A 27,571-nucleotide genomic window follows, 5' to 3' on the forward strand; every position below is an offset into this window, starting at 1 on the left:
TAATAGAGAATTTAAGGTAATGAACAAAGGTATTTCTATGAACAATTATAATTGATGTATTTATAAAAAAATAATGTAGTAGTATTCATTAAAATTTCCAATTCACTTACTTTTTTAGTATTTACTATAAAGCAAAACGGATGGCGTATCGTTTACTCGAGGGTGATCTTTGTGAAATACCTACACAAAAAACAACCTACCCACTACATAGAGATTGTAAGCAATTCGGTAAAATAAAGTACAAGTTAGGTAGTAAATTAGTAGAAATCTTGTAGCATAACGGATTGTTTGTCAATCCGTAGGTATAGTTGATAAGTCCCATGGAATGATAGATATATTAATAATAAAAAATGTGCGCTAAAATATTTAGGTTAAGGTCATTATTGATAACGTTCTCTTATTTAAAACATATCATAGCATTACTATATTTCAATATACATATATATATAAGAATCTTTATATATATATATAAAGCTATATAAAGAATATTATTTTTGCGCATATCTAAAAATCAATAATAACCCGCGTACCCTATATAATATTAGGTATCTTATAAGCGTTTTATTGGCATTTTATACTCGCGATATTTATATATAGCATTTTTAGAATTCTTTGTCCCTGTTGTAGAATACGTCTTCTACAACTCGAACTTCACGAACTCCTATTTGATAATGTTATCTATATAACACAACAATAATTATCACTAAAATTAAATATTTCTTCATCTATTCTACAATAACCGATAAGCATTAGAACAATTAAACTAACTGATTAGATACATTTAGGATACTTGAGAATTATTATCAATCCTTTTTTGATATTTTTTTTTTGTAAGAATACTAATTTAATTTGCCTACATCTTCAGTCTTATTTGGGAACAATAATTAAATATTATTAATATTTATTAATAATTTTAACATACTCGTTGTAAATTCCACATTTCAAATACTTGTGTTATAATTTTGGTTACGGTCTGGTAAAGAACGAATGAAGAAATACAGTAAAATAATAAGAATACTTGATTAAAAAGTAATTTACTTTCATGAAAAGTACTCTACGATATTTTTATCCGTTATTTCTAATTAAGTCAATTCAAACTTTATTTTAATTAAATTAGCCCATTCAAAAAATTAAGGAATTTTATTGAACCATTTTTTTAAATCTGGCAATCAATAAACACGGGTAATATTTTTAATTGAAATAATACAGTAATTTAACGTTGACTTCAAATAGACGTTCGCACGTGGAATGCATAAATACAGATAGACAATATAACCTTCGACTATTTCTACATAATATATGCAAACATATAGACTTTAGCTTTAAAGCTGATTTTAGCACAAATTAAATTACTGTGGATTGAAGTAATCTTATATTTATTAGTTTCTTAGTTGCTAGAAATACTAATTAGTATTTACTAGATACCCACGCACGTGCTTACTGTTTTAATTAACTTCTTAACCCTCAAGCTTGATCTTACAAGCGCGATTGTGTTTATATGTACATGCTAAAATTATTATACACACAACACAGGTTTGATTTATTTTATACAAATTTAATATTAAATCTAGATATTTTATATTATTATTTACTTAGTAAAGGGCTTTATTTTTCGAAAATTACCACTAGACATTATTAAAAATATTTTCTGATCGATTGTTTAGAGATTCGACAATATTCATAAAAAAAAATAAAGCTTTATCAAATATTCATGTATAATTCGACAAAAACAAGCATCTTCACTCATTCGGAAATAAAAAAATAAAATAAAACTGATATATTCTAATCGAGGACATCGTCAACGGCTAGTTATAATTTAAGCACATAAGGCCATTACATGTTATCGTCGGACAATGTGGGGTCGAAGGGTGATAACGGGCTATCGGCGGGACCTCGACGCGTTTCAATTATTTGCAATATATTTTGTGCCATAACACTCATACTGCAGTACACTCTCGCTTTCATAGCGTTGCCTTTTTAGAAATGTTTGGTAACTTCGACGTCCGCCTACGACTTACCTTCGTTTTCCTAAATTATATGTATTTCGTAATTTTTCATTTTATGCGCTATATGCTTATCAAAAGGATTGATGGATACATTTGAATATGCAATAAAAGGTAAAGTTTATTGAAATTGGTGGTATCAAATCAAAAACTCGATATATCTTTTATAGAAATGGAAGTTAACAAGTCGTTAATAATACTTATAGAATTATCTTGCAACGCATAGTTGTATTCGTCGCAGTTCACTCACGCAAGTCACTTGTAGCATATAGAGAATTATCCTCGTATATTATTATTTCTTGTTGTAAAAATCACCCAATTTGCTACGGAATTAGAAACTGACTATTTAATAAAACCTGAATGAAAATCAACAAAACGATTTTTAATATACACACAGACGCGCTTCAATCACTGCTTAATATTATGTAGTTTTTTATGAAATAATATTCGATACACATCCGGGTTGTATATCCAGAAATAAAAATAATAAAAAATACACTATCAGAACTGCAACCTACTTTTGGGCGATAAGGGTAATTAATAAATAGTGTCGATGATAAGCTCAGCTCTCTATTGATCCCTCGTATTATTGTTTATATCTACGAAAGTAAAGATAAATAATACGAACTATGTAAATATAAATTGTTCTTGGAAAACTACGATATAGTAAGTTTTTGAATGAACTTTTGAAACTAAATCCGAAAGAATTTCATTACAATAGTTAACTTAACCTTTCTTGTGAATAATGAAGTACTCATAAACAAAAGAAATAATTATGTAATTGTTATAAATATAGATTACCTCATAAATCGCTGCTTTATCAGTAAAGCCGACGAGAAAACAGCTTTTATTGAGTAACTAAGAAATATATTAATTCGCATTGCAGAGATATTTCTAAAGACAATTGTTAAAGTTTCGTCTGCGATTCTGAGATTGCATAGAATGTTTGGGTCGCCTCACGATTATGCAATAGCCGTTGGCCGACTATTCCGCGAAAAAAAGAATCAAAAACACATTTGGCTTGGTGTAGGTTGAGCATCCACTAGCTTCAATGCTATAAAAATATCATATTTTTTCATGAGAACTGAATTAGAATTATATAAGTCCGGCTTTTGCCAAATACTTTGCCATACTTTTAAATTATAAAGCGATTCCTTACTAAGAATTAGTGTGCAATAAGGCTTATTGTTTCCACTCCCGCACGCGATTTATGTTGAATAGCCTACTACGGGTTTAACTTTACGAACATAACTTGTAGACGTTTTATTTTAAGACCATTCTGCGGGCACACTTTTTTGAGAGACCCTTTTGTTCTTAAATTATGTAACTTCGCATTTTGGGCGACTTGACAAAAAATTACTAGCAGTGATGATTGATAGTTTGTTTTGTTTTACGGGGTCGGGGTCCTATTATAGAAAAAAGTTTACGTTATAAATAATACTATATATATTTTTATAGGTTGGTATTTATAAAACATCACCGACTTTTATATATTTGTTTCATTTTCATATACATATATATGAAAATGTGTTATGATGTGATAACAGCATGGGTAATTGATACTTTTTCTTCCGGTCGATGACGAAATTTATTTGTCATATTGAAAATTAAAACTACGAAAGGGTAATTATGACAACTTTTCAATGCCAATCTATACTAAAGTATTTAAAGAATACGAAAAAATATTTTAGATCTCGGCATGTACCTTCACGTGCCATCGTGATAGAAGGTTTAACAGCTCGTTTATGTTCCAGCATCCCTAGTCGTAAACTATTTACGTCGTAACCCGCATGTGTATATCATTGACAATCAAGTGACATACTCGTATATTTCGAAATTGTTTTATTTACAACATACCACACAGGTAATAAATAGTTTTTTACAATATACCCTCTTGGCACAACTTAGCAACTCACTAAAAAGTAAGAGAAAGAACGAATTGTATATTTATAAGGTTGATAAAAAATATTACGAAATACCGGGTATAATTATATATATTGCTACAATATATATATATATATAATCAAATCTGATTATTTCAATGTTCGCATCAAAAAGTATTTTATACTATGATGATCCAGATGAAATGTTATCATCACGTATAAGTTTAGAAACTGAGATTCTTTAAAAAATATTTAACTAATAGTGATGATGATAATTCTTACCTTTAATTTCTTTTATTACTTAAATTTATTTTTATTTTATTAATAAAAATGTATTACTTTGCAAATATATAATAAAACGTTCAAATAGACCATATGATTATAATATACCTCTGCCTTACACATTTGTATTCCACACATTACTAGTACGTCGAAGTCCGTTGGATTAAATTTGTAAAATTCTTTGTTTGTTTAAAACAATTGTTAAAAAAAAACGTTTTAATAATCGACTCGAAGTTATGCCAGTTACGTTTTGAAGATGCGATATGCTTAAAGATTTTGTTTGAGTTCTGTTTTGATACAAGAAAATAATGACGATAAGACTCATCTGTAAAATAGTCTAACATTGAGCTACTTTTACTTTTGGTTATATAGCAACATTTTAATTCATATAGTTTCGTAAGTTTTTTGTTAACTAGCAACATTTTAAGCCGTCTATATCAGTATAGATTATACTTATTAAACTATTGAAAGATGCGTTGGTCATTGCAACTGGCTTCTAGTTTCCTGTAGGTACGAGATATTTGTATAGTTAGATCATATTCGAGTTTATCACAGTCTAGGTAATACTTGTCTTACTGTTAAGGTGAATGACCTTTGGCATAGGGTATTTTTTTTCCTTGACATTCATGTGCCATGTAATTATTTATACAATTATTAATTAATACGTAACAGTCATCGTCGTATACGTTTCATACACAAAATTTGCATAATATTTTTAATAACTTAAAATCTGAATAAAAATTATTTGTTTTTTTTCCATTTTCTTAAAACCTAAATGTGTTAAGAATAATATAATAAATATTTTTCTCAGTGGGAATTACATTTAATCACCAATCAAAGACACATAAAATAATTGCCTGATCGTAACTGTTAGCTGTAAATGATATGTATTAAATGACATCTAGATTATACATAGGTATAACATTACGTCATTGCTACGTTGTAGGTAGGAAGGGGCTATTACAGACATGCGTGCACGTTTGGCGACACGACGTCGGTTGTAAGAAACCGGTTACCGGTTTCCTCATGTGATCAACGTTATTGGAACTATTAGTGATTAGAGAACACACTATTTATTGTAAACAACGGAGCTATAGGTTTTATTTTCCTTTCTTCTTCTTTACCGTAAGTTTTTTATAAGATAGAAGAGGACAACTAAATCGAACTGGCTATGCATATAACGATCGAGCTAAAACCTGTGTCTCAAAGGCTAATCGAATCGGTATATATCGATATAGACAGATGCGTGAAGTGGAAAATTCTAGTATAATTAACATGCGGTAAAGTGGTGTCTCTTGATGTAACGAGACGCTCTTTATTCAATATATACAGTACTATATAGACATTGATATATAGTAAATGATTAATTCAAGACTGTTGATCATAAAAAAATAGCTTTTGTAGGATATAAAAAGTGGAGGTACAACTAAGTAACATAGAACACCATATAAAATATTATATCGTAACATTTTTAGGTATTTATACAATATAGGTAGTTCAACTATTATTTGTTATCAAATATTTACAGTTTCATTAAAAATTACCTTAAATCAATTTAAAAAAAGCGCATAATTTGTTTATTTTATTTATATAATTTAAATTCAATATGTACCTACTTACGTTATATAAACAGTTTCATTGCAATTTTTTTTGACATTTCGTTGATCCGTTTGGAATTACTTTTTATAGACAAAGAAATTATTTTTGTCACACAATATAAGTAGAATGTCTTTTGACAACATATTTTCAGCTTTTTATAATTATGTATAGTTGAAATGAGTAACATAGTGAACAACACAAACGATATGGTATTAATCGCAGTTTTATCACACATGTTATTAACAAATTCACTTCCTTTTAGGATATCGTTCCAGAAACATTCTTAATTACATCCGATTCGATAACGCAGAAAAATAGGTTAATGAGTAGTACTTTAATCGCTTGTTTATAAAGGAAAACCGCGAACTAGTAATGAATAAAAATACTCTTAAGTATTTTTTCCTTAAAGTGCTTTGGAGGCGCTTATTAGTTCTTAGTATTTTTTATATGCAAATTAAAATTTAATCCTTTATTCGAATCGTAATTAATTAATTTGGGTATATTGTTCTGCAAACTAAATATATTTAATAAGTCTTTAAGCGACACTATAACTTCCGTAAAGATCGAATTTATTTTTGTACTCAGTAAATAAAATATTTTTAATTAAACGCTTTACAAAATCTTATAAAGTTAACGTACTTGATTTGAGTATGACCTAAAAGGTCACTTCCGTAGTATGATAGTTATGACAGTGACGAATGACTCTTTAATATAACTTTAATTATTAGGGAGTGAAAACGTTTAATTATAGCATAATTTGCGTATAACAACATTTTGTTTTATTTCATATTTTTAATTCATTAACTGAACAAAAGTCTTGTTAACAAGTGCTTCACACATGATGATATTCTCCTCACCAAGTTCGGCCACGGTGGCAAGGCAGATTATAGCCAACTACGCAGAACATTATTGTGCATAAATGAGGATACAGATCCACCCTCATAATCCGATGGGACGGCAAATCCGTCAAGACCGGCAATAGTTCTTACGCTTACTGCTTTCCTAGGCACGGAAACATACACGTTTCCAACTTCGAGGCTCCAGGGTATTAGTGAAAAAATGTTTCGACATTAAAAGCCAATAACACTATATAATGGCCCAACCTGGGACTTGAACCCAGGGCATCGGGATTTGCAGCCTTATAACCTGTGACTAAAACAACGAGTCACTCAATATTTTGACATAATATCATATTAGTTGCGCTTGTGAATTTGAAAAGTAAATACTCAGGAGTTATAGTAGTACCCTGGCACAGGCGAATTTTATGTTACCTCATTCTCTTGTTCAAAGTCAGTTGCAATCGGAGAGATTTATAGCCTCAACATTTATAGCCTTATATACTACCTTTTATACGCCAGGTATTATATTTTAGGGAAGTAAGTAAGAAGTACAGAATACTCAAAGTTTAATAGTTAATATATTAACGAACTTCCAAGTTAAAATATCAATGATAAATGATATAATATATATTATGGTATCAGATTAAAATGATAATAGAAAATCAAAGCATTATTATAATTTATATAATAAATTATATATATATGTATACTTATATATATTTTTTATAAATAAAATCAATTTTATGGAATCAATTAGTTAAATACAAAATCGTTGATTTAGTTTTGTAATGACGAAACGATTACGACGGTCTATGCGTGCACGAGTAATTATATTCGGACACGTAAACCTTTGTTTATACATTGGTCTTATGACGCCTCTATTGCATTACGACTATGTTACTAGTAAAAATAAATAAAATAAAAAACTAAATTTAGGGTTCACTTCATAAAATATAAGTCGAAATCTGAAAATATAAAAAAATATTGATGTCTTATTTTATATTGATTACAACGTTTAAAATAATTTGCACGTCTTTTTTTTCTTGTACTTAAAACATAACGATAACTGATCTGTAATTAAAAAAGACTTTATCCTAAATATCTAATATATAGTATGGAACCATTATACTACTTGATTAGACCCGTAATTCTGTCTGTATTATTACGCGATAACAATTGCTATGTCGAAAATGTGTTTACAGGTCAATAATCAAGTATCTGTTTCAACGAACGTAGCACCGAAATTTATTTTTTTGTATGGAGATTACGATTCTTCATTTCAATCAACATTCATTTTTACTTCTTGAATAACGGAAAATTTTCGAGAGCTATTTCATTGTACATAATATGATTAAAAAAAATAATAAATAAGACCTTTTTTAAATAATGTGGTTACGACTGTTATGGGAGTGTTTCTTTTTTTTAAATTTAATTCATCATATATATTGAACTGGTATGTCTTTTACTTTTTACACGAATTATACATTTAAGGCAAGGTCTTTTAATAACTAGAATATTCCTCGGAGTTAAAATACTAGACCGTTTTACTGCATGCTAGCACGTTTACTTACTGTTCCTAGAATTTCCAACATAGTTGTTACGATATTATGTTTTCCAAAGCATGAAATTGTAATTAAAGTTCACAATGATAATTAAAAAAAAGGTTTAAAAATAAGCAAATAGGACTTAACAAGAACATCATCATGTTGTTTTTATTTTATATTGTTTTTAGTTAATGTGTATTTCGCATTATTATGGATAGTGTTCGTCACAGAAATACAAGAAGTTTCTGTCAAAAAGTAATTGAAATATAATAAATCTATACGTGTTCCACAATTAGTCTGAAGCCTCTTGTCCTCTCATGAATTAGTTTGGGTGGCAGGTGGCGCTCCAATTGGTAAATACATATGAACCAGAATTTCATCCGTCAAATGCCAGTTTTCTCACGATGTCAAGTCATGAACCACTCTTTCAACGCTAAGCATCAGACAAATTACCGGGATTCAAACCCGTAAATTTCGGTTAAAATTAATGTAACGATAAGGCTGTCATTACAGTTCGATTGCAATTTAATCATAAAAATGAATCGATAAAAATCAGATTGAAAATTGTACTTCAGAGATTTGTTATTCATGTAGAGAGACGGCCTCTATTTTAAATGTGTACCTATATGAATGTAACAAGAGTCATTCACATTCACGTGTTTACTGTCAGAACCCGGCAGTGTTTCGAGGTGATCGTTGTTCAGCATAAAGGGTATCGATGCGGAATTAAAAGTGTTCTTCTGATTTTGTGCCCTTTATCGTGTTAATGTTAAACAATAAATATCACAAGCAAGTGAATGATACCAAATGATCTGTAATAATTATTTTTTTCTTGTTGTAAAAAAACATAATTCAGCTCGCAAAACACTGTTAGATATAATTCCAAAGCGAAGGTATTTTTCCAACTTAAAATGCATTATAATACGTATCATAATAAATCGTGAACATTATCGTAAAAGAACATAATTTTTTTTTGTATTTCATCATGGAATACAATAAAATATCCGGTTTAAAAGTGGCAATTTTTAGGAGACCTTTATGCAATTTTGGCTTAACTTAAATAACATGGCACCAAAATGATTTTATATCATTTAACTCCACGAGGCTATTTTTACGACTCACACGTTGCTACCATTTTTTTCTTAATTATAAAGACTTATAATTATATATATATATATATATATATATATATATATATTTAAATACCTCAACTAGGTACATTGGTATTGCAATGACAAGACAATGTGTTATGTTTTTTATTTAAATTTATAAATACTAAAGCAGCCAAGTGTCGAATAAATTTACTAAATAAATAAATACGATTACTTTAAAGTCAAAAATAAAACAAACTTAAATTCACTGCTGTTTACGAATGCTGAATTAAATTAAAATTAATGAATATATTTTGTAGCTCCGTTAAAACAAAAAAAAAAAAACAATAACAGTTTCTTTTTTTTTGACACTATAAGTTTTCGCATTTGTATTTAATCTAAACTGCAAACATTCGCAAATTCCACCAAATAAGCTCTCTGTTATACTAGTTCTATTTCAGTCATGGTACGGAACACTAATTTCACGAGATCTCGCAACATGACCGAATTAATTTATATTATTAAATGTAGTCTTCGTAATGAAATGTTGTAACTTTGTAACGCTAAACTGTTATGTAGGTAAATAAATTATTTTGCAATCGTCTCCAAATTCCTTAAATAATAGTCTAAAGGGTCCTACTTTACGCTTGAAACCTATAAATAGCTATCTGTACTTTAATTAAAATAAATTCGCCATTTACATTTATACGTTAAAAAATTTCCTAACCACTGAATAACAAATAATGCAAATTACGTTTATCAAATATAATCACTTATGTTTGAACATGAGTGACGTGAGAATTTTTTATATTTAAATATACGAGTATAATAAAATCTCCTCAGCAAAACTTTTAGATATGTGTTATTATATACCTATATGACGACAAAGACGAAAATAGTTTGTCATTATTTTTTTTATGACGTGTACCTATTGCGTAAATGAAGTTATATGAAAATAATGAATGATCATAATCTTCTTTCACGATGTTCTGAAGCTTATTTCACGACATACATATATATCTATTCAGAATTACTCGTGCGAAACAGGGGCAGATCTTTAGTGTATATAGGTAGCAAATAAAGTAACCTTTATTTCGTATTTTCTAGGTACACAGAAAACACATACAAAAAGATAATCTGTACAGCCATTTAAGCGATTATAATGATGATATTTACTTATTAGCCTTTCAAAACGATTAGTGTAGGTACATATTCAGGCGTTTTTGGTGAAATAATACTGTAATAGGTTTACGATACATTTTATGAATGGCAGTTACATTATGAGCGGGTTTTAACTGTACGGCTTCGCGACTGTTTTAGCTTCATTACATAAGTATTTGGAACAGTAAAAATCGTTTATCGCGTAACACATTGAGTTACATTCTGCAAAGCGTTCGTGATAAGCAACGTCCGCGCCCGCATTCACACCAACACGGCTAATGATTTTAACGAGAGACTAATTTTATCAATCAGACTTACTGGTTACTACAAAAATAAACTAACTCGTGAATTGTAATTAAAACAATGCAAAATTGAAGGATTAAAATAAACATAACTTTTGTGAGGCCGTGAAATCAACATGCTAAAATACATAACCTTTTATATGGTCACGGCTTACAGCAATAGCACCTCACTTATTAAATAGTATATTAGCTAGTTTCAATGAACAATACCTAAACATTACTTGTCAGAAATAGCACATTGCTAAAATTATTTGTATTAAAAAAAACAGTCATTATTAACGAATCGATTAGGTAAAAAAATAACTACTTTTTTTTTCTTGTATATTATAGTAATCATTTGTTATATTTTTACTAAATGGAAACATGTAGCAATAAGGTGTTTGTCCTGTTGATATTTTAACGCATCTTTTATGAACTGAGATATTTAAAATTTTATTAGAATTTTACTTTACATTCAGAGACGTTAAGATATAATTATTTTAACGAAGTCGTCGTAAACGTAATTTTGATTCGATTTTTTACCCCGAGAACCTCCTAGGAATTGGAGACCCGCAGAGTTGGGCCTACTGTCAGGACGTCGTGGTAGTACGCGCAAGCGATCCCGTAACGTCTCCTTCGTGGTATTTTTAGCTTAACAGGAATAGGCGTAAGAGTACCGTAGACGTTTTTAATTATAAAAATGACCAATTCTCTCGATATTCATCAGTACGACTTTTTAAAAGAAACCATACGTCAATTTTCTTATTTTGATATATTTTTTTAAATTTTTTATTGAATTTGAACTTAATGTTTGTAAAGAAAAGATCATCTACACTGTTTCACGCTAATTGCTTTTTTTTTGTTACTTTGATGACTATTCGTATTATATTCGGTTGTAATGTGAAATTCTATTACTGAAAATATTCTATCTAATTTTTAACAACTAAAATAATGTTGGAGAGCGGGTAATTGAATTAGGTACATACCTCAAACATAAATAGACTACATATATTTACAAGTCACAAAACAAATGGGATTTTAGGTAGTCTACGAGAATTGAATTTCATCCATTTTAACAAAAAATATCTTAAATAATCTTAAGCCAGACATCGGAACCATACTCCTTATATAGTAGGTTGAAATTGAAATCTTCGAAGAAAAAGAAAGCGTGAGTGTCCTAAACAGTCCTTTGCACTGACTTATGCAATCAAGTGACCCGTGAAGCTCTGAGCTGGATGGACGCAAGATCTTTCCCAAGGAAATTAGGATTCGACGTCAAATAAGTAATTCAATATAATTTTCATCAAAACTATTTAAAATTTAAAGCGCAATAAGCATTGGATTGCAAATTAATTTTCTCCAAATTGAGCCTTCCACAAAGGTTACTTACAGTGTTTATACAAGTTAAACTACGGAAATACTACTATCTACGTAGTGGCATGTTCACTTAAAATGGATATAAAATTTAACTACACATTAACATAGGTCGTATTATTGCAAACGTGCGCACCAATGTCACCTTTGTTGTCCATCTACGTGTGTTATTAAAAACAACATATAATATTGAAAGTATCAAAGGCAACAATCTTACGTATAACTTTATTAAGTAGGTATGAATTTTTTTTAAAAATTAGATCCGGGTACGCAGTAGACTCTATTCAGAATAGATTATTAGTCGAATCTAAATATTTTAACACAATACAATATTATATTTATACACTCACAATAATTATTAATAATAATCGTTTTGTATGTTTTTATTTCCATCGTTATTTATTTTTATTTTATTATATACCTATGGTCTCAAACGAAAACAACGTTCCAAAAATAAGTCATAAAAAAACAGATTCGAAACTCGGTACTCTATAGTATTTAAAAAAATATATTTAAATAATAATTTACTTTTGTTCGTACGTCAATAGTCTTTTGAAAAATACTGGCTATTGTCTCTACGCGCCTTAAGAGCTCAAGCCGTATAATGAACCAAAGAAAGGATCCTGTTTTCTATTACCTGACCATTTTTACGATCTTAGTATTATTATTTTTACATATTTCGTTTCTAGATAATTTTAATAACCTTCTATTATCTATTCAAGGTTTCAAAGTGGTGTAAACTGTAATAGTGATTTAGGGATTTTGTGAATAAAACATTTATGAAATTACAAAATATTGATCATAGCGAATTCTATGAGATATTCGCTGATTTATAAGATACAAAAAAATAAATCAACAAACACAATATATGAATGAATTTAAACAGCCAGTTCAACATATTTAAAGTCATTATAATAAGTGTTATATATAAATTTTCTTATTACCACTTCGCTAAAGTCATGACTTCATAGCTAATAACCTAAAATAAAAATCGATATCAACTTTCAACTTTGTCAATATATAAATTGAATGGCATATTAATTGAGTCGCAATAGCCAAAGTCAACGTTTGGGCTTGCGAGTCAAATAGGCTGAATTACTCAAGGACTTGCTCTGTCTGGATGAAATGCAATATTTTATACCTTTACTAGCGTTGGTCCCGGAACCAAAATTAGTCATAGTAATAAACTAAGTGACCATTTATTTCTAACCACGACTGCCGCACGATGGCTACTAAGGAAAGATCATTATGTAGAACCGATAATGTTACCACCAAGACCCTGTGCATCAGCAATTATAAGTAACAAATTCCTTGACCTCTCATTTGTTCAAATTGATAAATGATGAGTAACATTAATGTTAAATATTTAATACGTGGCTTCCACGTCCCACCAACTCTGTGCGCGTAAAAAGTTACTCCTACCACGTCCCCTTTTAAGTTGATATTTCCAAAAATATATAGTTTCTTAGTGTATGCTTAGGTACGTTATAAAATATACCGAGTTCTAAAATTTTCGATTTCTGGGCTCTGTTTTTTTGACTGTTCATTGTTAGGCAGTCAGAACAAAATATTTTATTCCAGATTAATTTTGTAGTATTCTTTGAATTGATTACTATTTTTAAACTTCCTTTCATTTTGCTATTTTATTAGTAATCAGTATTTTGAACACAATGTGTAATATAACCAAGCGTCAATATAGGAGTAAGCACTACGTGACCGTTATTTGACACTGGCTTAGGATATAAATAACGTTGCGTAAACTTTAAATATCTAAGTGATTCCGCATAAGTATAGATATCTTAATTTACATATTAAATATATTATCTGTATATATTTTTTGCTATTAATTCTAATATATTCGATAATGAATTTATATCTCTGAGTAGTTGGTTAAGAAACCCAGATATTTTTCATTAAATCGATTTTAAAAAACGAATTCGAGCTCGGAGTTTCGTTGTGTCATTATCAAATATTTCAAATGTATCTTTGAAAATACACTGTCTCAAAGGAGAGAGCTCAAATCCAGGCACGTACCGATTGGTATTCGATCTAAACATGTGTTCATAATTTATCTCATTCAGAGATGAAAAGAAACATTTTGGAGAAATTCTGTCACATGTTCGCAAAGGTATATCTATACTGTATATACTAAACTAAGTTGCCGTACAACTAATGTATAGTTGATCTAAGTTATTAATCTATATGAAACTATGAATAAATTAACTAATTGTCCTTAGTGTAATCTCATAATGAATTAATAATTTTCTCAAAATTCAATTAGTAATCCCCTTGCAAATTGCCTGTAGTCTGATGATAGTCCGACAGTTGGTGACCAGAAGGGTGAAGACTGAGTTTGCCACGTGAAGTTACTTCTGTAGATTGAAGGTATTTGATTTAATTTTTTATTCATACGCAACGAAAATAATATTAACAAAGGGCAAATCAAACTGATAACTTTTTGTAACATTGGGACAAAAAACAACTTGATATCATCCGTTCGTAGATAATATACTTATACTTCTCGTTCGATGTTTGTCAAATATTATATACCATGATTCTTTTTTTTCTTATTTTTAAATTCAAATTTGTCATAAACGTTTCACTCAAACGTTACTTGTGTAATCGTTGCACTCATATTCAATCTTGTAGTTTTAGTAATTTCGGGCCGTTTAGGGCGATCAAATTCAATTTAGTAAAATCGTTTTCATGTATCTTAGTACAAATGGGGATCTCTAAAATTCCCTACAGTTTATATTACAACTCGCGTTTCAGAATATTTCCCATGAGATGATATCGGACTCGTTGGCAATTTAGCTAAATAATAAGAAATACTATATTTTCTATTACGTAAAATAAATATAAGTAAGTATTATTACCATGAATATGTTAAACATAAATTTACAATACTACAGTGCGCTAAGAATTTAAGAAACTTTGAAACCATAAAAACTCTTGAACAAGACCATGACATGCCTATAAAAATAATGATTCAACATCTCTTCATGAAGATGTTTTTTTGAATTCTTAAAATGTTCATAGTTTTCAAGAATATTGCAAAATAAAATGTTTTTATTTTATTCGTATGCTGTCATTTAACTTAAACAAGAAAAAAAATCTTAAAAAAAATTTTAGATTTTAAACATTGTATAGACTTCGATTAAAATAATACAGTATAAAAAGTATTCGGCTTACTAACTGAGCATTTTTTGACGTAATAGATAATTTAATGTAGTTATAGATATATTATAGTCTGCTGTTTTGAATTTTATGGTTACGGAATAAATAAAGATTTAAAAAATCGTATCTATTTTATGTTTAGGTTAAGACTAAAGAAAAACGATATCTATGAATTTCAAAAATCCTACATATTAAAATAGTACATCATAACTGTTTTGTTGTTATTGTCGTAGCAAAACAATTGCAATATTATATCGCTTATAATAAAACAACCCTTTGTATTCTTAGGCAAAGATCGAGTAAAGATAGAACCATCAGCTTACTCCTGAATAGAACCTAGTTCCCGTAAGCTTGCTGCAATATAGCGCATTACACTAAAACCGTCAAACGGGTTTGCAAACAACGAATGCCATAATAAAAAGTTGCTCGAGGGACGCGGCGAGCGATGTCTGTTCACTTAGTCATAAACGAAGCGGGAAATGAATGAATGAAATCCAATTAGGTTAAAAAATAGGTATGTATTAGATTAAATAAAATTTAATTATTTCAGATATCGACTTCAGATATTTAATTTTTATGTTTCATCTAAATAACTATTTTATTTTCTGAATTTAATATTATGAATTGTAAAATACTAAGTGGCAGTTTTATAATTACGTTGAATATTGAATACTTAATTACCTTTAAATAGAACAGAAAAGCTTAACCTGTAATATAATTTATAATCTACTCGAGAACTATAGGTAAATTTATAAGGTTAAGATAATTTATAGAAAATATTTCGTGTTGGTTAACATTTATAATGTTGATTTCTTTTTTTCTTCAGCGTTTTTTAAACTTATAGTTATAGCAATTTACTTAACTCTTCATTTTAAAATCTATTCAAATAACTATACGTACCATAATAATTAAGTTAAAAGTACTAGTTCTAGTTCTATTAAGTTAAAAGTACTAAATGAACCTAAAATGATAATATAAATCTTAAAAGGTAGAATGGTTGCAAAAAGACACAGGATCTAATATCTCTGTCTACACGCTTACATACACGCTTCATCTTTGTTTATAGTCATAACCTTAGACAAGCGCGGGCGGAGGATACTCGATTGGTCGAACCAGCTCTAAAATTACAAGTTTTTGCGTTTGTGCACCGTTCTGGCCGTTTATTTTTTAGCACTTCCTTACCAAATTGTATAAATGTGTCTATATAAGTAGGTATAAGCTAGCTGGTTTAACTTGTGGTATAAGTTCTGTTATTAATATCCCTTTAATTACATACATTTGCGTAGAAAAAGATATAAAGCTATTTCTTCACTTAAGACATTTTTATCTTTTGCAACAGTTACTGCAAACTATGTAGGTACGTACATATAATGCACAATATTATAGTCTTTAGGCGTGCAATCGATACCTATATATTTACGAGAAGTTGAACGAGTAGATAACTAGTAGGTATTAATAGTTCATTAAGAATGTCGAAGTTGCGGCCAAGTTGCTAGTTTGCATGATAATTATGTAAATGTATATAAAATGTCCTTTTACTTGATTATGTACATTTTAATTAACAAAAAAAATAACAACCAAAAGAAGACCAAGATGAGGGAGTTTATCAGTTTTTATTATATGGCGGGCAGACAACAACAAAACAGATTACCGAATATTGCCGACATCAGCCGAGCGTACCCGAGTTGAAAACGAATCTCGCTTCAAAACGTGATCGTGCTGTTTGATTTGAAAACAAAATCCACCCGCCCGCTGCCGGCTCACGAGTCACGGGCGAACCGAATTGCAGGCTCAGTGCGCGAGCAAGCGTGATACGGAATGAACGTGTGGTGCGTTTTGCGCGGACGTTGACACTGCGATTCATTTTTAACTTGCGACTTATGCAGCCAGAATTATAGACGTTTTGGAGTATAAAGTTGGACAAAAAAAAAGTTTTTATTGTCTAAAGTTTACTTCGATGCAGTTCGCGCAGAGTTTTGACCAATATTTGTGAATTTCCGTATAGACGCGAAAAAAGTGAAGATATTTCGAAACAAAGGACTGTTTTGTACATTTTCGCATTGCTTGCGAAATTGTGATCAAAAATTTTATAACTGGCTCAATTGTGGATAAAAAAAAACATCGCCCTCAGCCAACTAGTTCGGAGTCAATCTGTGGTCACCGAACGAAAAAACAAAAACGCGTCGATTTAATAACATTTAATACACCAGTAGTATTTACAACGGTTTTCTAAAAATTCTTGTTGATAATATCGTGAACTTTTCAAACTTGCTTAAATTATAGTGAGTCTGCCCTAAAATCGTGCATAAGTGAATTAATTGCACGTTACAAAACGTAAAACAAGCATTTAAAACCTGGATCTTAACTAGTGTCGAGTTGATTCTACATAATGTCTACTGCCATAATGCATCAGTCTGCGCTGTACTTTGGTGATCTGTTCTTGAAGGTAAGCATAGCATACTTATTTAATTTTCAAACCACCCACAAAAATTATAGGAGATTTTAGTCGTTATTTTACGACTAATAATATTTTAAGGTTAGTAAACCTTTATTGACATGCGTGTATCCCTGAATGCATCTCGTGGATTTTTTTTTTATCGAAAATAAAATAAAACTAAAATGAAATTTTAATTGAATAACGTATCTTGTTGAACTGTTAAAATAATAATTCATCTCAAAGATATCGAAGCATGATAATATGTATCATGCTTCGATATTTTTTGTCTTTTATTTTTTAGGTTATTATACATAACAAAACCCTAAGATTTTTTTTTTAAATTGAAATCGTATTTCTCAAATTACACATCTATAATCCATTTACTTTATGTAAATTTTAAATAAAAGACGTAAACACGTCTTCCATCTAATTGCCACATATTAATTATTGCCTGCTATATGCAACATTGTTATCGCAAATAAGTAAGTCTTATTTGCGATAACAATGTTGCATATAGCATATGCTTCAGTAACGTTAAATTATTTATTTTATTTACCAAATTTATAATATAACAAGACATTAAAATATTACTTACTTACAACTTAAAGTTTGTATATGATTCAACGTATTGTATAAAAAAGTTTATTAGAAATAGGTACTATTATTTTTTTAAGGATTTGGTTTAATTTTTCTAAAGAAAAGTCGAAGAAGTCATTTTTCTTTTTTTTATTTATACAATTTTTCACTGCGCAGTACTATACCTATATAATAAGAATGTAAAACACAAAAATCGTTGATATAATAATCTTTGAAATTTGAGCTGGTAAAAGTACTTATTCTACCTGCATTTATACCTACATGAAATATAGGAACGTTTGAAGTAAAATATATATTATTTGATTTAAAATAAATAGATAATATTTCCAAGAATTAATTATAAATTATTTCAAAATCATCATATGCTTATTTATTTAACAAAACCTTTCGCATTAATGCGTATTTTCAACAAGTTGAATATTTAAAGTTTAATTTGCGTTTGACCTTGAGATATTCAATAATATTATACATAACCTACTAATGATTTTATAATATTATTTCGTTCTTTCGAGAGCGGGACTATCCCAATTTAATGAAATCTTGCTCTTTTTCGCGAGACAAGCTTATATAGACAAAATGTCTATATAGCTGTTAGTTGTGTTATGAAAGTTTAAAAACGTTTATTTGTGAATCAAAATTATTTTGTTATTATATAATTATTATTTTGTTTTGTTAATATATAAGTATTTGTTGCTACTGTAAGTCGGTCCTTAAAGTATTGGTATTTCGTAAATATTACATTCTCTAACAGTACAGACAAGTAGTTATTTAAGAACATTATATGAGCGAAGCTGTACAAGGTAAGTTTCGCTCGTGCCTTTTACTGCAAAGGTAGTTCCTACCGCCATAATTATAGTATACATACGGAAAATTTGTTGAGTTGTTAGTACGTGGTGTTCTGTTCCTGTAGTTACGACTTGTCTTATCTCGTATATGAATGCAATGGCCCGGTTGAGAATCTAACTGAACTGGATATACAGTTTATGAGAATCATTTTTCCTTAGAAAAGTAAAAATATATATTTTTATTATACTGTTTTTAATTTGCCTACATCATTATAGCACATTACACGTGTGTTTATGTTGCTATTGGAGAGAAATAATATTGAATAGTTCTTTAAATTATTGTAGTTATATTTTATATTTAAAATTATAAGTTAATAATCTATTTGAAACATTGTTAGTAACATATTTTCGTGTTAATTAATATTACCATTCTTATCGTATAAAACAGAGCTTATGTTACAAGTAGACGCAGGTAACGTATTAAAACGATAATTTTGTCCTTAGTTCATAAATTAATCTTCCAATTTTTGTCTTAGCATATCTCGTTGTTATTGCTTGACAAATCCTTTTCAAATCTCAGCAGGGGTAGAGAGCAGACGCGGTTAAGTGGTGTGACTGGTGTGGCTCCCATTATATTCTATAATGTTCCACAATACAGCTCTTATGCTGTTGGTTTTAAGATCACTATCGCTTGGCGAACTCGTTTTCGACCCTATCCGTAGTGGCGAAGCAAAACCGGCTCTAATGACTAATTCACATGGTTATAAATTGTTTGCTCTTTTCTACGCTACCTGCTCGTGGGTTTTTGTGGTTTCTTTATATTGCGTATAAGCCACTTGTTGCTCGGGGCTGCCCTGTTTTGTATTCCGTTGAGCACATAGTGTAAGGGGTAGAGATGCAGGCCAACTTATGTATAAAATATAGGCACATGTTTTTAATATTCGTAAACAAGTTTTTAAATGTACTCGCGCTGTCGTCTCTAAATAAGTTACTGACAATTACATTAAAAAAAAACATCATTATGTATTATAGTTATTTTTTAAAATATTTTTTTAAATAAATGGGTATATGTATAAGTAAAAAAAAAGTTTTATGTCATTTATTTTACACAAGAAGAAATTCGATTTATTCACAATTACGTAGTAAGCTTGGAGACCATATCAGCGTTGGTATCGATTAGGTATTGTGATGCGAACACAAATGCAACATAGAATGACTTACGTTACCAAAGAAATCGCAGTGGGAATTTTGAAAGGTGCATCGTTATTCTTTTATTTTTCTTTTTAATAACAAAAAATCTTTTAAACCGTTGGGCTCGTAAATACACCTACAACCATCATCTACCTGCAGCCTATTTACAAATACAACCGCTCAGCACTATAACCTTTTTTTCTTTTTGGCACAAGATAAAGAGGCTTTTGTCCTACAATTCTCCTTTGTTCGAACAGGGTATTGTTAGTTTCCAAATTTTTTATAGGACGGGGAAAGTCGTTTGGAAGTGGGGTATTTTGTGAATATGTCCTTCCTCAGGCAAAACCCTTGCAATGCCCTTGAACAGATACGTAAGAAAATCGTTAATTGAATACAGTAATTACGACTAAACTTATAATTATGTATGTATTTGTTTTAGTGGGATACGCTACAATACGTCTAAACCAAACAATATTCAAAATTGTTTTTGAATACTGGTTTTAGGTATTAAAGGTAAATTTAAACGTTGTACATACTGGATTTATTTAATATAACAATATTGACACTATTTCAAGCAGTTATAGGGTTAGTTTCGTTTGTTGTTAGTTGGTCAGTAAGGCGTGTAATCATGTGCGGCGTCGGAGCGTACAATCGCGCTATGCTCGCACGCAAAACGCATTGCAGCCGTCCATACTCTGTAGTACTTGATAATTATTTCGAGCCATGTTAGAAATAAATAATAGGAGGAAGTCAGGCGCATTATCAATGTTTTATTATATATATAGATAAGTTTGTATTTTGCAATGTTTAATAGCTGATAGTGCGAACAGTCGAGCATGTTTCGCGTATTAAACGTTTAAATTTTAAATTGAATAAGATTTAAATGTGAGAAGAACATCAAGGAAAAAGGAAATACCTCCGGTTTTTATAAGTGAACTGTGAGTTGAGTAAATAAATAATATTATCCGTGAGTTAATTGCGAAGGCGGTGTCGGCTATGATGGTCACGCGACAATCTCCACGTGTGTTCGATAAACTTTTGAAATCACTTTAGCTTCTACCGAAATTAATTAATAAAAATATTCCAAACACAATAAATTATAGGTATATTACAGACTTGAAAATAATTACCATTCACCGTTTTGTTATTATTAGTCAAGATGTCCAGTGGGTAGTCTAGCTAACGCGTGTGCCAACATGTTCGAGTGCTTGCATACACGTTACTTGACAATATCTGCATGCAAGTAAATATAAGCTTTCTAAACTTTTCGCAATCGAAACTCGAAAGGTTTCTCAAACAGCCTTTTCAGGCCTCAGTTGCCTACGTTTCTCAACACCTAGACGTTGCAGAAACCTTCGAGTGTAACGCAAACAATAAGTGTTGATCGTGGGAGCTGAGGTAGCAGTTAGTGTTGTATACAATAACTACTCAGATTATTTCCTCGTACGCTGTGCTAGCGAAATAAGATTCCGCGTGAGTCTCAGGCGCCATTCTCCATGTCGATCGTATTCCATTCAGCTAAATTCACACATTTTCGATTCGTTTTTCTCCTGCATATAAATATAATTGCTATTTTTTTTTATCAAATACAGGAGCAGTATGTATTTGATTTCAAACTATACTCGATTATCACGTAGTTTTTATCACGTTCACCTCTATTTAGTTACGAAATGAAGCCACTGTAGTGGAAATACTTCTAACCGATTACGAGCGGTCGACGTTGCTTGATTACTTGATTAACGCCTCGAAACTTCAAGCGTGTTTTACATTAATAGTATGACTGATCAGGCAAACAGCCCATGGCTTGGAAGATAATCTTACACGAGTGGTTACTTATACGAATTCAAACATAATCTCTGTCATAATCTTTCTTACACGTCTCAAGATGTGAATCAACCCTCTATTCCCTTTAAACCTAATAGCCTCGCATGAGAACACCACTCGACCTACATATATGTAGGTCTCTATGGTCAACAGCAGTCAAGGCATTACGCTTTCCTAACACGAACATTTGTTTAGTTTTTTAATAACTAGCTTGCCTTGAATGCATTGCTTAATTTAAAGATGGCATCAATACTTAGCCATTTAGCGATAAATCAAGAAATCGAGGTTCCGAACGTTAAGGTAATCACTGTAAGACATACAATAACTATAAAATGTCATATATAGGTTAAAATAAATAAACTTAATCACAATGACCGCGAGGTAATGAATGACGTTAGGAAAATGCATTTACACCGTAGCGATATATTTGTATTATTGAGAATAAATTATTAGAACTTTGAATCTAATTACTTTTGTTCCACCGAGTTAAAATTTAAAGGAATGTAGGTAAATACAAATTACATTGAAGTGTAGCTGCAGGTTAAACCTTGATTCTTAGCGTGAACTTATTCTCTTTAGACACGCATATCATTATGTTTATTCTATTTACATAAACGATAAACATTATTTGAATTACATTTGTTGAACTTCCTGTAGCAAATTAAATCAAGCATGTTGCGAGAAATATATATTCATTGAATTAATCAATTTATTTTCTAATATTCATTTGATTTAATAAAAATGACTGCCTAACTAGAAAGGTGCTACAATATCGAAACCATATATTTATTACAATTAAAATTTTCTTAAAGTTATTATTTCAATAGTCAAATATAAGTAGTGTTAAATCTTGAAATTGTATCTGCTTTATTCATTTAATGGTTCGTGTTATTAAAAAGTTTTGTTTGATTCGCGACGCTCTGCTAATTGTTTCAGCAGAACAAATGCTAGGGTTCATTGCCGAGTAGGCGGTCGTCGGTATACTCGTTGGTATCGAAACAAACGTCTTCTGATGTTCATCAAAATTATACCTTAAACCATACGGAATAAGTATTAAAATTACTTGTATGATGTTTAAATTATAAACTTATTCGATTGTAGAGTGAAACGTACTTATATGAATTGAAATCATTCTTGATAACAAGTCGTCACGTGTTGCCAATTATTATCGCAATTTATTTACAAGATTTAATCGAGTATATTTAAAAAAAAAAATAATATCAATGACATATATCATTCCAAAAACGGTACGTTATTATGAATTAAGCTTATATTATGTAGGGTACTCACTATCATCAGTAATAAATAAACAAGTCTCAAATATTAAAACAATACAATTAAAGCATATCGATACGAGAATAACCAAAAATTATTTATAAACAAGTAAATATTAAATTAAATATACGTAATATGTAATAAGAATAACTGACATCTTTCAACTATTATTATTATCCAACGGTTTATTTATCTTAAACAAACTCTCACCACTCTACATACTTGAATGTTTATTTACTTTTAGATTAGAATTCATATAATTAGTTGTTTCGTATGAGTAACCAAAAAGTTAAATACATATATACCTAAGTAGATAATGCCTATCTGAGGTCTTATGTTGAGTGTAGTGCATAAACAAAGGGTACCTACTCTATCTTATCGCCTGGAAACATTATTAGTGTTGTTATTGAAACGATGTGTTATTTACTACTTTCTTTGATGCACTTATACACATACGTATAACATTTTTTGTAACGTTGTAAGAGTATGCAATTAAATTAAAAAATTGACAAGGTATGAAATAATTGAAAATGAATTATTATTTGATACATATGTATATATTAAGCCCGTAAGTGGCTTAATTATTCTGTAATTGCCATTTAACAAGCATACATTTGACGAATCACCTATCATCAATAGGATTATATTCGAAATTCGGCATTAGGGTTACATAAACAGTTGAACTCGGACGTAACACGTAGCCTGTTCAGCGTCGTAGTCGACGTTGTAGTTTTGCTGCAGTTTTGGCACACATTGCGGTTGCGTCATTGAATCGAGCACAAGCGGCGCCGTGTAACACTTTTACCATAACCGCTGCGCCCGCGCAACCTCTCCCCTTACCTGTATTAATCGCTTTACATAATTGCTTAAGAACATATCAACCTCACTTGCGCAATATAAGAACATTGTTTCGTATTCGATTTTGGTTTCGAAGAGGGTACTCCGTATTGCCGATTCACCGTCTGTACTCTATATTTTATACTTTTAATGCATATTATTCTTTAAGTTATGGCAATATAAACTCTTATCATATGAATTAATCGAACCTTTTTTGACTTAATTTTTGTGGAGCCTTTTTATTGCCATTGTAATTAATGATCATAATAAAAACCTTTTTTTAATAATCATATATTATACGCCTCATTTATAGGAACATTGGTACAATGAAATTTTGCAGATATGATATGTATAACATAATCAATAAAATTTTTGACAAAATATTAGTCAATTTTATACACAAAATAAAAATTTAAAGGAAATGATTACATCACAATTGAGCGGTTAGTAGGGCGGCTGGGATGTATTACAATTACAGCACAGCACTGCCACAGGCCGCAAGTAGTCGAGTAGAGCGACATTCTCTCAGCTGAAACGATTTTAACTTTCTTTTCTTGTTTCGTAATGATACGGCCGAACGGAGAGGAGCTGCGGCGTCAGAATCAGCGCCGGCGCCATTTCACAACCTCTGCCTTATTGATTTTTTAATCGACGATTACCTAAAACGTTTTAACGACTTAATCGCATTTCATGGCCCCGAAGGGAAACCCAACTGAGTGTTATCTTATGTACTTACAGAACGATAATTAATTTGCGTTGCAGTAGAGACGTATCCGTTGACGCAAGATGAGTCTTGCAGTGGCAGCGCAGAATGCATCACACGTTGCGCACGATTCGCACGATTGCAGTTTGCATAAGAGTGTTGCACAAACATGAAGCTATTACACTGATTATAATCCGCGCGTGCTGCAGGAAACAAACTTTCCAACCCTTTTCATAGAATAATCTAACATTTCATTGATTATTTTAAAATTCTAATGTAATAAATCGCTATACATTATACCTCAAACAGAAACTTGTCTTACATTTCCTTGAATTGTACTTCCTATATTTACCTGCTCGTAATAGGATAAACTTTTTGTATATTTAAATAATACCATTGTTGAAATTACCCTACCTGGCTACTCTTCCAAAGAGCCCTTCTCTGGCTATGCCTTTAATATAATAATAATTTCGATATAATTTGCTTTTTGCGTCCTGCTTGTGTATAAATGAAGTTATGTGAATAATTAAACAGAACAAGTTGCTCATTAAGGTGCCCCTTGTATGTACGTTTATGTAAATGGGGAGTTACCCCAATTTCAAACCAAGCTGCGCAATTGGGCACCTGTAGAACGACCTCGCGGTAGTTGAATGTGTCATATAACCCGATACATTGTATTATAAATAACTAACATATGTTTATTTATGGATTCGGGTTCTTCAGACTTTACATCGTTTAGTCATTGTGAATACAATTTAAATGTCAGGAATCATTTTAACCCTTTTTTTGGAATTGTAGTAAACTTTTGAAGATCACCTTCTTCAAGTCTAATTTTTTTCTCATTATAAGTAATGCTTGTGTCGCGTTATTTTATAATATTATTTAAACGTATGTATATTGTGTCACTATTTGCTAAAATATTTTGCATTACTACAGTCGTGCTTATATCGTGTTAAATTGCCGGCAGTTTCTCATTGTTTAGATAGCTGTCAATTAATTGGGCGCAGTTGCATTTACGTTTATCACGTTGTTTATTACAATAGGCACTTAACAGTACACGACACTTATCGGCAACAATCCTCATTGTTGTTCTACGTCACGTCCTACAAACTAATTGCCATATAATATTCCGCAACGTCCATTAAGCTATTGCATATTTTAAAATTGTGCATAATAAAACCATTCGAGATTACAATATCAACTTTTATAAGTTAATTAATCTAAACTTTAAAACTGTCCTGAAACGACGATGAATACAAGAAGATGTGCGTTTAATGCGAATGTTTTGATCAGTGAGCACGTTGTTGCAAGCGCAATGGCCGTAGTGATAGTTCTCCGTTTATAGATAGTGTGTCAATAATGAAAGGAAAGTGGCACGCTGGCCGGTAGGTCAGTGTCGCGTTGCATAACCGCTGTCACACTCGACGTGCCAAATTGGGAACATATTTATCTGCACGTCCACTTCCTATTTAGTAGGACACCTGAACGATTGTCAACGCTGCGATCGCCTTATTCATACTTATTATGTGTATTAGACGATTAATTCAATAACGTCAAATCTCGAGTGGTTTTATGAAATTGTTTAACTATATTACGAAGCACACTTTTCATTTACATGAATTATTAATGTCTCATATTAAAACACTCCCATAATTCAAACCATTTCATTAAATAATTTAAAAAATCGTTTAAAGGTCAACTTTTTGTTTCGCAACGTCTATTGTTATTTTATACTAGGGCCAAAGCTCAGAGGACAGTTTTCTTCAAATGACGGAAGCGTAGACAGCGTGTAGGAAGAAGGCGTGGGTCTATTAGAAGACAGAGCCGTTGAACTCTGCAAGGTCTTAAGTCTTCCTGATATAAAGGTGCTTCCTTAATAGTTAAAATAATTTAGTTTATTAACTTATTTTCCTGTTAAAATCTCATAGTAAAGGTTTTTAATTACAAATGTAAAAAAAAAAAATCTTAACAAAACGTGGTTATTCTCTCCGTCACCCGAGGCGTTGAACCTAACAAGTCTCACGATTACCTACTTCCTTCTTTGCAAACCGCGATATCGCTTCCCTGTGCTGATTACGTACGTGGTAACAAGTTAGTTACGAGATCATTTCATCCTAATTTCTAGTTGCAATTAAATTATGTGATGTCTTTATAAAAATGACCGCTTGTGCGCAGAACGTGGGTAACATAACTTTATAAATATTATTACGTAATGCTGTTAGCCTGTTACTTCTCCGATTCTATTACCGAAGTTATCTAAGTATATATGCAACATACGTGATGGACGTAATGCAGACGTAATGTAACATTAATTTGTTGAATGGCTGAGTAACCATCAATCAATGTAATACTAATCATGATTACGCCTAACGTATGTTTTTGTATCTAATATCCTTGGTCTCGCTCTCGGCAAAACTAAATTTAGCCATTATTTGAATAACTCATTTAATTTTTACTTGCTGTATGCTGTTACTGTACAAAAGGTCTACATTCAATTTTTTTTTAATAAGTGGGATTTTATAAAAACTGTAATAAATGCGTTTTGAAATCGCGGTCCAGTGCATCGTGCATCGATGCGCACGAGTGGACCGACCTACGCATTCAAGGACCCGTGAAATGCATGAAACATGCATGAATTATTGCCATGCAATTCTTTTTTTGTTTTTAAAGTTTAACATTTCTCTTAAA

The 27,571-nt window shown here is 30.6% G+C and overlaps 2 protein-coding genes across 3 annotated transcripts in view; both read left to right on the top strand.

The window, feature by feature from the left end:
* Nucleotides 1-27,571, top strand: part of LOC113399155 (uncharacterized) — a 180,293-nt gene that overhangs the window by 109,162 nt on the left and 43,560 nt on the right. The window lies entirely within an intron of this gene.
* Nucleotides 16,978-27,571, top strand: part of LOC113399033 (protein TIS11) — a 28,487-nt gene continuing 17,893 nt past the window's right edge. The window contains exon 1 of one of the 2 annotated variants that reach the window (XM_026638036.2): nt 16,978-17,680. In XM_026638036.2, the coding sequence (XP_026493821.1) occupies nt 17,624-17,680 (57 nt within the window). In that variant the 5' untranslated portion in view covers nt 16,978-17,623. The remainder of the gene's footprint in view (nt 17,681-27,571) is intronic. The other variant, XM_026638037.2, reaches the window with a different exon arrangement.

This window comes from Vanessa tameamea, chromosome 15, assembly GCF_037043105.1.
Source record: "Vanessa tameamea isolate UH-Manoa-2023 chromosome 15, ilVanTame1 primary haplotype, whole genome shotgun sequence".
In the NCBI taxonomy this organism is placed as follows: Eukaryota; Metazoa; Arthropoda; class Insecta; order Lepidoptera; family Nymphalidae; genus Vanessa; species Vanessa tameamea.